Here is a 15,278-nt window from a genome sequence, read left to right on the forward strand (position 1 = left end):
AGGACTAGAGGCCCGGTGCACAAAAATTTGTGCAGGGGGGGGGGGGGTCCCCAGCCCGGCCTGTGCCCTCTCAGTCTGGGACCCCTCGGGAGATAACGACCTGGTGGCTTAGGCCTGCTCCCGGGTGGCAGAGGGCAGGCCCAATCCCTAGATGCAGCCCCTGGTCAGGCTCAGAGCAGGGCCGATTGGGGAGTTGGGGTGCCGCCCCGTCATGCACAGAGCAGGGCGAATGGGGAGGTTGCAATGCCACCCTCAGTCACGCTCAGGGTAGACTGATTGGGGGGTTGGGGCACCGCCCCCTGTTACACTCAAGGCAGGGTCAATGGGGAGGTTGCGGCACCATCCCCTGTCACGCACAGAGCAGGGCCGATCAGGGGGTTGGGGTGCTGCCCCCTGTCACTAACAGAACAGGGCCCATCGGGGGTTGAGGAGCTCCCCGCTGTCACTCACAGAGTAGGGCCGATAGGGGAGCTGGGACACCGCCCCCTGTCACACACAGAGCAGGGCGGATCAAGGGGTTGGGGCGCTGCACCCTGTCACACTCAGGGCGGATGGGGAGGTTGCAATGCCACCCTCAGTCACGCTCAGAGTAGGGCCGATTGGGGGGTTGGGGCACCGCCCCCTGTTACACTCAAGGCAGGGTCAATGGGGAGGTTGCGGCGCCATCCCCTGTCACGCACAGAGCAGGGCCGATCAAGGGGTTGGGGCGCTGCCCCCTATCACTCACAGAGCAGGGCCAATCAGGGGGTTGGGGCGCTGCCCCCTGTCACTAACAGAGCAGGGTCCATCAGGGGGGTTGGGGCACTGCCCCCTGTCACTCACAGAGCAGGGCCCATCAAGGGGTTGGGGCGCTGCACCCTGTCACACTCAGGGCAGGGCCAATGGGGAGGTTATGGCTCTACCCTGTCACACACAGAGCAAGGCCCATGGAGGGGGATTGGGGCACCACCCTCTATTACCCACAGAACAGGGCCGATCAGGGGGTTGGGGCGCCACCACTGTCACACTCAGGGCAGGGCCGATGGAGAGGTTATGGTTCTACCCTGTCACACACAGAGCAGGGCCCGTGGGGGCAGGGGTTTGGGGCGCTGCACCCTGTCACACACAGAGCAGGGCCGATCAGGGGGTTGGTGCGCTACACCCTGTCACACACAGAGCCGCAGGGCAATCGGGGTATTGGGGAGCTCCCCCCCTATCAGGCACAGAGCAGGGCTGATCAGGAGGTTTGGGCGCTGCCCCCTGTCACGCTGATCCCGGTGCCAGGAGCCTCGCTGCTCCGCTGATCCCAGTGCCGGGAGCCTTGCTGCTCCGCTGATCCTGGTGCCGGGAGCCTCGCTGCTCCGCTGATCCCGGTGCCGGGAGGCATATTACCCTTTTACTATATAGGATAGAGGCCTGGTGCATGGGTGGGGGCCGGCTGGTTTGCCCTGAAGGGTGTCCTGGATCAGGGTAGGGGTCCCCACTGGGGTGCCTGGCCAGGCTGGCTGAGGGGCTGAGGGCTGTTTTCCCCGCTGGCAGGTGACTAAAAGCTCCCAACTGCTCCTTGTTTTCTTTTTTTTTTTAATTCTGGGCCAGCTTTAGCTCTGAGGCCTCGCTGCTGAAAACATGGATACAATGTTGCGGTCCGGGGCTGACTGAAAGCCGGTTTTGTTTAGCTTCTTATTTGCAACATAGTAATAGTTGCTTAGAGTTGCAGTTGAGAGACCGGCAAGTGAGGCGGGGAACGTTGGAGTCTGCAGTCCCTGGAGGAAGCAAGCCTCCCTGCTCGCTTCAGTGCATGGCTGCCGGCCGCATCTTGGCTGACAGTTAATTTGCATAAGGATACGCTGATTAGCCAATGGGAAGGGTAGCGGTCGTACGCCAATTACCATGTTTCTCTTTTATTAGTGTAGATGAGCAATGCACAAGGATTCCAGCTTCTCCATATCCTCATCAACACTTATTTTCTTTTTGTGTGTTTTTTTTAGTAGCCATCCTAGTGATTGTGAAATGATATCTCATTGTGGCTTTGATTTGCATTTCTCTAGTGATTTGTGATACTGGGTATCTTTTTCTATGCTTATTGGCCATGTGTATATCTTTGGAGAATGTCTATTCAAGTCATTTTTAAAAAATATGTTTTATTGACTTCAGAGAGAGGAAGGGAGAGGGAGAGAGAGAGACAGAAACAACAATGATATGAGAGAATCATTGATCAGCTGCCTCCGGCACACCCCCTATAGGGATCGAGCCCACAAACCAGGCATATGCCCCAAGCTGGAGTCCAACCGTGACCACCTGGTTCATGGGTTAATGCTCAACCACTGAACCACACCAGTCAGGCATTAATCAGATCTTTTGTTTTTGGGTTGTTGGAGTTCTTATATATATTCTGTATGTTAACTGCTTATTAGATGCATGATTTGCAAATATTTTCTCCCATTCTGTGGGTTGCCTTTTCACTATGTTGATAGTGTCCTTTGATGCACAAAAGGTTTTAATTTTGATATAGTCTATAATTTATTTTTCTTTTGGTTACCTGTGCTTTTGGTGTCATAGTTAAGAAATTATTGCCGAATCCAATGTCTTGGAGCCTTTTATCTATGTTTTCTTCTAAGAGTTTTATCATTTTAACTCCTGAGTTTAGGTTGTTGACCCACTTTTAATTATTTTTGGTATGTTGTGTAATGGACATGTCATTTTAAGTGCATTTTCTATTTTTATAAAAAATGACTTAGATCTAAGTTCTTTTGATGCTTGGTTAAGTGAAAAATAAGCATGTCTTTATAAACAACATATTATTTTTATATAATGTATAAGCATACCTTGCACAGTGTAGGAACTTAAATATATTAGTAATACTTTCAAAATTAGAAATCAAAAGTTTATATTTTGAGGTGTCATTTTAAAACTCAATAAATGGTATTTTTAAATTTCACAAATTTCCAAATTTGAAGAGTTGATTAAGAATCAAACTTAATTGGATTTATTACTTTTTAATTTTTCTCCTTTTATTTTTTAACCATTAGGTCTTCATGTGCGTTTAAGCAGGCTGGGCGGTGTTGCAAGACTGCATGAATTTGTGCCTTTTGTAAGTGCCTATATGAAGTGTTGACTGGCTTATATCCTATTTTAAGTATCTTTTGGTGGATGCATGGGAAGAAATAGAATATTTTGAAACCCACATGAATAATTCCCATTTAGTAATTTTAAATCTATATGTAGTACATTGAAATCTGAATCATAGGGATTTAGTCATCTAATTCAAGCCCTTTTATTTTACTGATAAGAATACTGAAGAATATATATATATTGCCATAACTGTGAGACACATCCAAGCCTTCTGAGAAATAATGAAATTGACCTCACTCTGTTTCAGGAGGACTTTCAAGTAGAGGCACTAGTAGAATTTCCTTTGCGTTGTCTGGTATTAGTTGCCCAGGTTGTTGCTGAGATGTGGCGAAGAAATGGGCTCTCTCTCATTAGCCAGGTACGGTAAGGCCAATTATTCACATTTATGAATATGTTCATTTTCTAATTTAAAAAAAACATATCAGTTTACCTTGTGTCCCTGGATTTTGCTGAGTATTTGCTTTCTGTTTTCTTGTGTAGTCAGAAATGAAAGTTCTAGTGACCATGTAGACATTTCTACTTTTATCCTATTGAGTGGCTAGATTAGGTGACAGCCAGTAGTACCACCAGAAACCTGCCCATTAACATAGGTCTTTTCTAAAGATTACCTTGCTTGGGGACCAGTAGCCTTCCTACAACCTGTCTTAATTGAAGGCCACCTTATAATTTTTCCTTCTGTTTTAGAGCAAATAAAGAGAAGTGCATTTCCTAAAGGTTGGGGAACTAGAAATTGTAAATATACCACACTTGGGAGAAAAATGGTGTTATGATTGATTGTATTGATTTACTTTTATTGAAGTGGGTATTTTAAATTTAAGAAAAATAAAATTTTTAACTATACATGTCAAGAGTACTAACTAATATAAAGCATTTTTAAACTCTGAAATATTTTCATACCACATTTTCTCACCTTATCCTCACATGTCCCTTAAAATGTTTTGTAGATTTACAATTTAGTGTTTTGCCACTAAAGAGTTCTTGGAGTTCCTAGTTTAGAGAAAGTTTTAAGAATAGTTTTTGTTGAGAATTCTGTTTGAGATAAAATAATTCTTGTAGCTTCTATTCTACCTTTTATTTTATAGGTGTTTTATTACCAGGATGTTAAGTGCAGAGAAGAAATGTATGATAAAGATATCATCATGCTTCAGGTACCTATTTGAATTACTTCTGGTATTTATGTCTTAACCTTCTTTCTTAGATTCTTAGTAATAAGAGAAGATATTGTAATTATTTTTTAAGTTACTTAAATTTTTATCACTTAAAATATGACATCATAGAAGTAAAAGGGACTACTACATTTTCTTCTACAGACTTATTTTATAATTTTTCTGACAGTACTATTGGAGGCAAAATGTTTCTGATTTAATACACACAAACTGTGATGCTCTGTGTCTTTCACAGATTGGTGCATCTTTAATGGATCCCAACAAGTTCTTATTACTGATACTTCAGAGGTATGAACTTGCTGATGCTTTTAAAAAGACCATATCTACAAATGACCAGGTAAGCAACAGAAACTGAGATGTGAAATAATTCCAAATAAAATGTTATTGTTAGCTATTTTAATAATATTTAGTATTGATATTTTTTATCTGTATCTGCAAAAATCACACATACAGGTAACATGCATATATGTATATATCTACAGATACATACATATACTCTTACATATATATTCACATATACTCTTTTTACTCTGCAAAAATTAGAACATATAGATTTTTTTAAATGAAGAAAAAAATCTCATGAAACACTACATCCTAGAATTGATCACTTTTTAAAAAATATATATTTTATTGATTTTTTTACAGAGAGGAAGGGAGAGTAATAGAGAGTTAGAAACATCGGTGAGAGAGAAACATCAATCAGCTGCCTCCTGCACAACCCCTACTGGGGATGTGCCCACAACCAAGGTACATGCCCTTGACTGGAATCGAACCCGGGACCCTTCAGTCCGCAGGCCGACGCTCTATACACTGAGCCAAACCGGTCAGGGCAAATTGATCACTTTTAAAGTTTTGGTGTCTTGTTTGTTTTTAAAACAAAAATTGGATCATTTTGTATGTGCTATTTTGTAACTTGCTTTCTGTACTTAATAAAATATTGCAATGTGCCTTTTCTTTTTACTAAATAAATATACAACTATATCATTTTTTTACATCATCATTTTTAATGGTGGCATATGAATGCATTATACTTTAGTCCAGCGATTTTCAACGGTGTGCTGCAAGAATTTTTAAAACATGTAATACCTGACCTATTTTGTCAGGGACACTGACTTCTTTTCCCTTACTTTGTCAAATAAAAAAATGACAACAGCCAACACAACAATAGCCATCTGGTGTAAATGTCCTGTCTTGAACCATAAATATATAGGTCATATAATAAAGTTGCCTATTATTGGTCATGTCGCATAATAAGGTTGCATGTGATTGGTTAATTCTTGGTACCAGAAATCCTTATATACAACTATAGGTACCTGATTTTTTTAAAAATTCATTTTGGAGCAAAAAAATAATTACTATTATTTATTATTATTTTTTTAAATCCTACAAAATTATACCTAATTTTTTGTCAGATAGGCAAAAAATATATTTTTTATTGTACCACAGAATATTAGTAATTCTTTTATGTGTGCTATGAGATGAAAAAGGTTCAAAATTGCTATTTTAGTTCCTTATTACTGAAGAGGTTTTTTTTAGGGTTTTAGTCTTTTTTTTTTTTTTAATATATTTTATTGATTTTTCACAGAGAGGAAGGGAGAGAGATAGAGAGCTAGAAACATCGATGAGAGAGAAACATCGATCAGCTGCCTCCTGCACATCTCCAACTGGGGATATGCCCACAACCAAGGCACATGCCCTCGACCGTAATCGAGCCCGGGACCCTTCAGTCCGCAGGCCGACGCTCTATCCACTGAGCCAAACCGGTTTCGGCAGGTTTTTAGTCTTATAACATCTCTGTACCTCAAGGTTTAAACACTTGCCTAACTATTATTATTACTAGAGGCCCGATGCACGAATTTGTGCACGGGTGGGGTCCCTCAGCCTGGCTAGCAATCAGGACTGATCAGGGCTGATTGGGGGTGGGGGAGAGAGGGCGGGCCGGCCGAGGGAGAGACAGTGCGAGGTTGGCTGGCCATGGGAGGTTGGCCATAGGAGTGCACTGACCACCAGAGGGCAGCTCCTGCGTTGAGTATCTGCCCCCTAGTGGTCAGTGCGTGTCATAGTGACCAGGTGACCAGTTGTTTGGGTGTTCGATCGCTTAGGCTTTTATATATATAGATATAGATTATTTTTTTAGTCCTCACCCGAAGATATTTTTCCATTGATTTTTAGAGAGTGGAAGAGAGAGGGAAAGACAGAGAGAAACATCAGTGTGAGAGAAACACATCGATTGGTTGCCTCCTGCATGTACCTTGACCAGAGCCTAGGCTGGGGAGAAGCCTCCAACCAAGGTACATGCCCTTGACCGGAATCGAACCTGGGACCCTTCGGTCCACAAGCTGATGTTCTATCCACTGAGTCAAACCAGCTAGGGCTTAAGATAAATTATTTGAAGTAGATTTGCTGGACAAAACAATGTGCTTTTTATTTTATTTTTTTTAATTTTTATTGCGCTGGCCAGTTTGCTTAGTGGATAGAGCATCGGCCTGTGGACTGAAGTGTCCCAGGTTCGATTCCAGTCAAGGGCATATGCCTGGGTTGCAGGCTAAATCCCCAATGTGAGGTGTGCAGGAGGCATCCAATCAAAGGTTCTCTATCATCATTGATGTTTCTTTTCTATCTCTCTCTCTCTGTCCCTTCCTCTCTAAAATCAATAAAAATATATTTAAAATTTTTTCTTTATTAATTTTAGAAAGAGAGGAAAGGAGAGAGAGTAAGTGAAAGACAGACAGATAGATGTCCGTTTGTTATTCCACTTATTTATGCATTCATTAGTTGATATTTTTTTCCTAAATATGTTTTTATTGATTTCAGAGAGGAAGAGACAGGGAAAGAGATAGAAACATCAATATTGAGAGGGAATCATTGATTGGCCCTCCTCCTCCACACCCCTTACTGGGGATCAAGCCTGCAACCTGGGCATATGCCCTGACCAGGAATCCAACCACCATCTCCTGGTTCATAGGTTGACACTCAACCACTGAGCCACACTGGCTGGGCCATTGGTTGATTCTTATATGTGCCCTGACTGTAGATCATATCCATACCTTGGCATTTTGGGATGATGTTGTAACTAGCTGAGCTATCTGGTCAGGGCTAGTGGATGTTTTTTCTTAAGATTCCTCATGTATATTGTCAAATTGCTTTCAGAAAAGTTACTTTGATTTAAGATTTCTCTAGCAATACATCTGTAGTAGCATTTAAAAAATTTTTTTGGCCTTTCTAAATTGTGTTTATTGAAGCATATATTTAGATGATCTGAATTACCTTTTAACACCACACTGCACATTATTTAGCACCCACCAAATACAAGCTGTCAAACAACCTCAAAATGTGAGCTACCTTTGAAAATGAAAAACAATAACAATAATGAAAAAAAAGAAAACCTGTGTGTGGCGAATAAATATGAATTTCAAAAATGATACCACAAAATAGCATAATTAAATTACATATAAATTAAGCTAAATTTGGTGAAATAGTAATTGGTTCCTTTTTATTTTGACAATAACTGCAATTCTTTGTGAGCCCAGAGGCCAAATTGAGTGTAAGTAGGTACTTAAACAGAAAATAAATTTCCACAATTTTTTTGATGAAATAAAAAATATCCTATCCTATCTAATAAAAGAGAAACATGGTAATTAGCTGTACCTCCGCTACCCTTCCCATTGGCTAATCAGGGCGATATGCAAATTAACTGCCAGCCAAGATGGCGGCCGGCAGCCAGGAAGCTTGAAACGAACATGAGGCTTGCTTGCTTCAGTGACAGAGAAAGCCAACGTTCCCCGCCTGCGGCTGCTGGCCTCTGAGCTTGCAGTTTGAAACATTGTTACAAATATAGAAGCTAAACAAAACCCCAGAAACCTGCTTTCAGCCAGCCGGGATCTCAGAGCTGGAGTTGAAACAGTGTTTCGATTATAGAACCCAAACAAACCAGATAACTGCTTTCAGCAGCCGAGGCCTCAGAGCTGGAGCCAAGCCTCAGAGCTAAAGCTGGCCCAGAATTTAAAAAAAAAGAAAAAAAGGAGCGGTTGGGAGCTTCAGTCACCCACCAGCCTGAAAACAGCTCTCAGCCCCTCACCCAGACTGGCCAGGCACCCCAGTGGGGACCCCCACCCTGAAGGGGGTATGACCAGCTGCAAACAGCCATCATCCTCTCACCCAGGCTGGCCAGGCACCCAAGCGGCACCCCCACCCTGATCCAGGACACCCTTCAGGGCAAACCAGCCGGCCCCCACCCGTGCACCAGGCCTCTATCCTATATAGTAAAAGGGTAATATGCCTCCCAGCACTGGGATCAGCGGAGCCGCGAGGCCTCCCAGCACCGGGATCAGCGTGACAGGGGGCAGCGCCCAAACCCCCTGATCGCCCTGCGGCTCTGTGTGTGACAGGGGGCGGGGCCACAACCTCCCTATCCGCCCTGCTCTGTTCGTGACAGGGGAAGGCGCCCCAACCTCCTGATCGCCCTTCGGCTCTGTGTGTGACGGGGTGGAGCCGCAACCTCCCCATCAGCCCTGCCCTGAGTGTGACAGGGGGGAGTGCCCCAACCCCCTGATCGGCCCTGCTCTGTGTGTGACAGGGTGCGGCGCCCCAACCCCTCCCCCCATGGGCCCTGCTCTGTGTGTGACGGGGTAGAGCCATAACCTTCCCATCGGCCCTGCCCTGAGTATGTCAGTGGCAGCACCCCAACCCCCTGGTCGGCCCTGCTCTGTGGGTGATAGAGGGCGGTGCTCCAACCCCTCCCCCGCCAAAGGCCCTGCTTTGTGTGTGACGGGGTAGAGCCATAACCTCCCCATTGGCCCTGCCCTGAGTGTGACACGGTGCGGCGCCCCAACCCCCTGATGGACCCTGCTCTGTGCGTGACAGGGTACGGAGCCCAAACCCCCCTGATCGGCCCTGCTCTGTGCGTGACAGGGAGTGGCACCGCAACCTCCCCATTGACCCTGCCTTGAGTGTGACAGGGGGCAGTGCCCCAACCCCCCAATCGGCCCTACTCTGAGCGTGACTGAGGGTGGCATCACAACCTCCCAATCCGCCCTGCTTTGTGCATGACAGGGGGCGGCGCCCCAACTCCCCAATCAGCCCTGCTCTGAGCCTGACCAGGGGCTGCACCTAGGGATTGGGCGTGCCCTCTGCCACCCGGGAGCAGGCCTAAGCCAGCAGGTCGTTATCTCCCGAGGGGTCTCAGACTGTGAGAGGGCACAGGCCGGGCTGAGGGACGCCCCCCTCCGCCCCAAGTGCACAAATTTTTGTGCACCGGGCCTCTAGTCCTATATAATAAAAGGCTAAATGCAAATCGACTGAACAGCAGAACAACCGGTCACTATGACATGCACTGACCACCAGGGGGCAGACACTCAATGCAGGAGCTGCTCCGTATTGGTCAGTGCGCTCCCACAGGGGGAGCACCATTCAGCCTGAAGCCAGGCTCATGGCTGGTGAGTGCAGTGGTAGTGGTGGCAGTGCTAAGGATGTCTGACTGCCAGCTGGGAGCAGGCCTAAGCTGTCAGTTGGACATCCCCCTAAGACTCCCAGACTGCAAGAAGGCACAGGCCGGGCCGAGGGACTCCCCTCCTCTGAGTACACGAATTTCATGCACTGGGCCACTAGTAATAATAATAATTGAGTTTTGTAGTTTAAGTCTACTAAGGAAGAGAATGGATTTTGTTGTTATATTATGTTACTTAATTGAGGCTCAACACTCGTGTTCCATACAGTTGATTGCCCATGTTTTTTTTGTAAAAAATCATTCCTAGCTGTTTGGGCCATATAAAAATAGGCTTTGGGCTGGATTTTGCCCACTGGCTATAGATTGCTCATCACTGGGTTAGATGATTGGGAGAAGACCAGCAAATCACTCTCCACAAAAGAGCAAGTAATAGATAACCAGTCATATCCCTTGGTTACCACTTTGCATATGTTGTTACTGGATCCTTGTACTGGAAAAGCTGGCACTGGTATTTTTAATTTTGTTGATCTTATAGATGAAAGGTGGTGTTTCATTTTCATTTGTAGTTTTCAATTATCAGTGAGGTGACTATGTTTTCATAATTATTGGCTTTTCTCCCCTTTTGTAGTGAATTATCTGTTCCTGTCCTTTGCCCTTTTTCTGTTTTTGTAAAAGTTCCTTATTTAATAAGTATATTAATTATTTATTTATTGTATTTGCTACATTTTTCAGTTTATAAGTTGTCTCATGGAGTTTTCTCACATCTTCATTGTTTTAATATTTGATAACAACTTATAAAGTAGCTCTTGACTACTTTGAATTTATAAATCACATTATTTTATTCTTTCAGATTAGAAGTCACTTGCAAAGGGCCATGTATTAGATATAAAATACAAAGCTAATTTTTATACTTAGTGAAAATAAATGTTTTATACTTTGTGAAAATAAATAAATAATTTCCAATAGTGCTTAATGAGTACTGTGTTATGGAAAGGTACTCTCACCATAATTGTTGTTATGGAAAGGTACTCACACCATAATTGTTAAGTATCTATTTGAAGCTACTGCCTCACCAACCCAGGTAAGAAGGAAGCCTGTAGTAGAGGAAAAGTTAAAGATTAGAACTAGTTTGTTGACTTAAGTTTATGAAGGGAATAAGTAACACAATAATAGTATTTAGCTGTTATTATCTATTTCTTGTTACATGCCAGATATTATGAACCTTTTTGAATTTGATGTCAAAAAGAGAATTATTCACCTCATAATTTTCTGTTGCTGTGGTCGAAAGAAAATACTGGATTTAGAGGGACCATGAGTCTGATGCAGAAATATATGTTTTGTGGAGGTTTTTGGTTCTTATACAACTAATTTATTGTTTTTTGATTCTATAGGATTTGATTAAACAATATAATACATTAATAGAAGAAATGCTTCAAATCCTCATCTATATTGTGGGTAAGATTAAAACATGTTTTGAAATAGCATGATTTGGGTTACTTTTTAAAGAAAACATTAATAAGAGCTATAATTTACCACTTTACTCATCTCTCAAATATAGCTTAGAATGTATAGTAATGTGATTAATATGTTTAGAAACCCACCTTTTGGAAAAACACAGCTATTACATCTTTCTAATATCTAATTTGTAATTGTTTGGACTTTTTTTATAGAGATCTGGGATATTTATCATAGAAATGTAGGTGAAAAATAACTGTTGAATGCCGAAAATTTTCTATAGATAGGAAATTTCATTGTAACATAGGTCTAAGTAAAATATATTTTTATTGTGTCATTCTATTAAATTACTTGGTGCAAATATTGGCCACACTTACTTTTGTATGTTCTGTTTTATAGACTCCATTGATTTTACCAGCTAAGGAAAAGTCCTTAACTTCTCATTCTGGCTCTTGTTTCTTACTTTAGTGCAGCAGACTCTGCTTTGTCTTAATAGTTCCTGGTGATTCTAGTCAGTAGCTAAATCTGAAAACATGGGTTCATTTTATTTGTTTGTTAGAGCTAGTTGCTAGTCTAGCTGCTTTATCTCAGCAGGAAGTGTAGTAAGCCTTTATTGCTAAGTGATATGTAAATCTTTCAGGTACTAATAACTCTTCTTGTCCAGAATATTCCATAGGAAACTGATGAAAAAATGGACAAATTAAAATGTGTAAAAGATTTTTAAAGTTAATGATATACTTTATTAGGTTATAAAAACTTGAGGGGAATTTTTGTATTCTTGGAATGCTTTAAAAAATTCTAATACGATACTATATTTGTGCTGTTTTATATTTTTACTAATTTATTATTGCTTCTATTTTGCTTTTATTATTTTTAGTCAAATCTATTGGGGTTTTTTCTCCTATGTGATTTGATTTTTAGTTAATACTTGCTATATTCCTAAATTCATTAATTTTAGGAGTCAACATTTTTTAAAAAGCATATAAAATCTCTGATCTTATAATGGAGAAAACATTAAAAGTAGAAAAAGATTCAGATTAGGAATCAAAAGATATAGTCTTGGCCTTGTTATCAACTATCAAGAGCATGCCATTTACATCCTTTGAGGTCTCAAATTCGTGATTTGTAAAATGAAGGTAATCTATATGATTTCGATAATTCCTTTTAGCACTAAAATTCTAGGGGATACTGTTTTTGATGAAAAAAATAAAATTACAAGGTACTTTACAGATATAAAAAGGATTAAGTCTGGGAAATGAATTCATTTAACAAAAAGTCATTCTCTGGCTAATTTGTAGAATTCATCAATTCTGTTAGACAAAGGGTTACTGTCTTTTTAATAATCTTCTTGTAGATATCATTGGACTTTTTACACATGTTATAGTATTGAAAATCAGTGGTGACATATGGCCAGATATTGTAAGCCTTCCTGAGGCAATGGGAATTAGATGCTATTAACACTAATGAAGTTCTTGCTAATTTAAGTATTTTCTCTCCATTTGGTAGTTTATTGAGATACAAAATGGAAACCTGATCATGTGGGCATTTTATCAACACCACTCATTCCTGATACATATTACTGTTTTGTCATTTAATTTATAAAGACATTTTTAAGTATTTTGTTTTTCAGTTTTCACTTTGTTCTTTCATAAATAACAAAGACAAAATTGAGGAAGATCTTGAAAGAAAAGCTATTATTCATTGATGGCCACTGCACATTCAATGCCATCTGCCTTGTTTTCTGGATTAGAAACACATGCTAATTTAATAGAAGGGCCTTGTTTATAATGTGTGAGTATGTGTATGTATATGTATGTGTGTGTGCAAAAGAAAGAGAAGGGCTGTGTTCTTTAGATATCTTCATTTTTCTTCCTCCTTCTTTCAGTATATAGACTTTTATTCAGTTTTAGGAACATGTCTAATAATTTTCAGTCCCTCTCTCATGGACTTAATTTAATGCAATGTTCTGTCTCTAAGTGCTCCTGGTGGGAAGAGATTTAAATAGAAAGCAATAAATTGTTTTACTTTTTTTTCATTGTTTGTTTTAGGAGAGCGTTATGTACCTGGAGTGGGAAATGTGACCAAAGAAGAGGTCACAATGAGAGAAATTATTCACTTGCTTTGTATTGAACCCATGCCACACAGTGCCATTGCCAAAAATTTACCTGAGAATGTAAGACCAATTTTGTTTTTTACTTCATTCACCTCAAGATGGGATGGATAGTTTATTTCTTTTTCTCTAATTGGAAACTACTTCAAAGTTTTAGGAAAATTTGTTTAGCAAATTCTTCTGATGTAAAACCGTCACCATTCATTCTTTTTTAAAAAATGTTTTTTATTGATTTTTTACAGAGAGGAAGGGAGAGAGATAGAGAGTTAGAAACATCGATGAGAGAGAAACATCGATCAGCTGCCTCCTGCACACCTCCCACTGGGGATGTGCCCGCAACCAAGGTTTGTGCCCTTGGCCGGAATCGAACCTGGGACCTTTCAGTCTGCAGGCCGATGCTCTATCCACTGAGCCAAACTGGTTAGGGCACCATTCATTCTTTAGTGGTATAAATTTTAAGTCTGGGCTTTGGGGCATTAGGAAACATTTTAGAAACATTCTGGCTATTTAGGAGACGTTTTAGAGCAAGAAACTCCTTGACCTTTTGTTTACTTAAAATACGACTTTTTCAGAGGAAAGGTGGGGGGTGGGGGCTACCTAAAATATTGAGATTATTTGGGTGGGTGTTAGTTTGAGTCTTCTGAGAAGCAGATGTCAAGACAAAACATTTAAGATTTTATTAGGAACAATGCCTAGGAGAGAAAATGGTGAGGAAGCTGGGTAAGGCCGGTGGGGAGCCATCAGACTGTGATACAAGTCTGACTCCAGATGGAAGAAAGAAGGAAGGAAGGTTAGATAGATGCATGGTAGATTGCTGGTAGCCTACACAATGTTTCATTTCTCCCAGAGTGGGCCTGTATTAGTATCTGTAGTCCATCTAATTAGAGGTCTGGGATGCATTTTCATGTCTGCCATGGGTGATATTTATGTTTTTGTAAATACTGATATTTAAGTAATAGTTTTAAAGATTATGAGTCTCATATTTTTTCCCTTGAGATTTAATTATGAATTAGAACATGATTCTTAAAAGAGAATTAGAATTATCTGTACTATTAGGGCTTTCCAGAGAAGTAGAATAGAGATAACTTTTGACTATTGGTTACCCTTTTACTCCCAATTTGTATCTTTTTATTTATATCTTTTTCCAGTTTCACTTTTTAAAAAATTTATTTATTTTCCAATTACAGTTGACATATAATATTGTTAGTTTCAGTTATTCAACGTAGTGAGATTAGACACTTATATACCTTACAAAATGACCACCCTGATAAGTTTAGTTCCTGTTAACTAATTCTTAAACTGTAACCATTTGGCATGTCACTTGTATAATTTTGGGATATCCTTTCACCAATTTTATAATTATGAATACATTTTAAAATCAACTTACTTACATTTTCCTTAGCATCTTTCTAAGCAATAATATCAGTGAAATAGTAGGCTTGTTGTTCTGGATTATTTTTTTAATACATATTACAATAAGTGAATAATTATTCAAAATTTTAAAAATATGTGTGTGCCACTTAAAGTAATTTCACATACTGCTAGTAATATACATATCATACTTATAATAAAAGAAAATGCTTCAGGTATACCTAACTTTTTACTGCTTACCCCAAGTACAATTTTTTAAAGGAGTCTTTCTTAATTTTTGCAAGACTTTAGGAATCTATGATCTTAGTTTACTATCTTAACTAGGTCCTTTTCCTGATTTTAAATGACTTCATTAAAAAAAAAAAATCTTTGTTCAAAGAAAAGTTTCAGGCAATTAGAAAAAATATATATAATTGCAGAAGCCAGACTACATTTGGACACTTACATATGTGTTTTGCTGTAGATCCCATTTATTTTGCTACCTCCATTTTAGCAATTAGTACATCATGGGCATGTGCTTAAATGGTGTGGGTAATGAATGTACTACATAAAGTTCTTTTTCTTTGAACTACCAGTTTTGGGGGGTGTGTGTGTGTACATGCATATGAGGGCAAACTTA

At 40.5% G+C, this 15,278-nt stretch overlaps 1 protein-coding gene across 3 annotated transcripts in view; it reads left to right on the top strand.

Annotated features, from left to right (window-relative positions):
* Positions 1 to 15,278, top strand: part of UBR1 (ubiquitin protein ligase E3 component n-recognin 1) — a 141,416-nt gene that overhangs the window by 57,613 nt on the left and 68,525 nt on the right. For all 3 annotated transcript variants that reach the window (XM_070424231.1, XM_070424248.1, XM_070424241.1), the window contains exons 17-22: positions 3,009 to 3,070; positions 3,359 to 3,469; positions 4,194 to 4,259; positions 4,513 to 4,614; positions 11,115 to 11,178; positions 13,227 to 13,351. In XM_070424231.1, the coding sequence (XP_070280332.1) occupies positions 3,009 to 3,070; positions 3,359 to 3,469; positions 4,194 to 4,259; positions 4,513 to 4,614; positions 11,115 to 11,178; positions 13,227 to 13,351 (530 nt within the window). The remainder of the gene's footprint in view (positions 1 to 3,008; positions 3,071 to 3,358; positions 3,470 to 4,193; positions 4,260 to 4,512; positions 4,615 to 11,114; positions 11,179 to 13,226; positions 13,352 to 15,278) is intronic.

Source organism: Myotis yumanensis, unplaced genomic scaffold, assembly GCF_028538775.1.
Source record: "Myotis yumanensis isolate MYYU_CA2020_CCGP unplaced genomic scaffold, mMyoYum1.0.hap1 SCAF_1, whole genome shotgun sequence".
Classification (NCBI taxonomy): Eukaryota; Metazoa; Chordata; class Mammalia; order Chiroptera; family Vespertilionidae; genus Myotis; species Myotis yumanensis.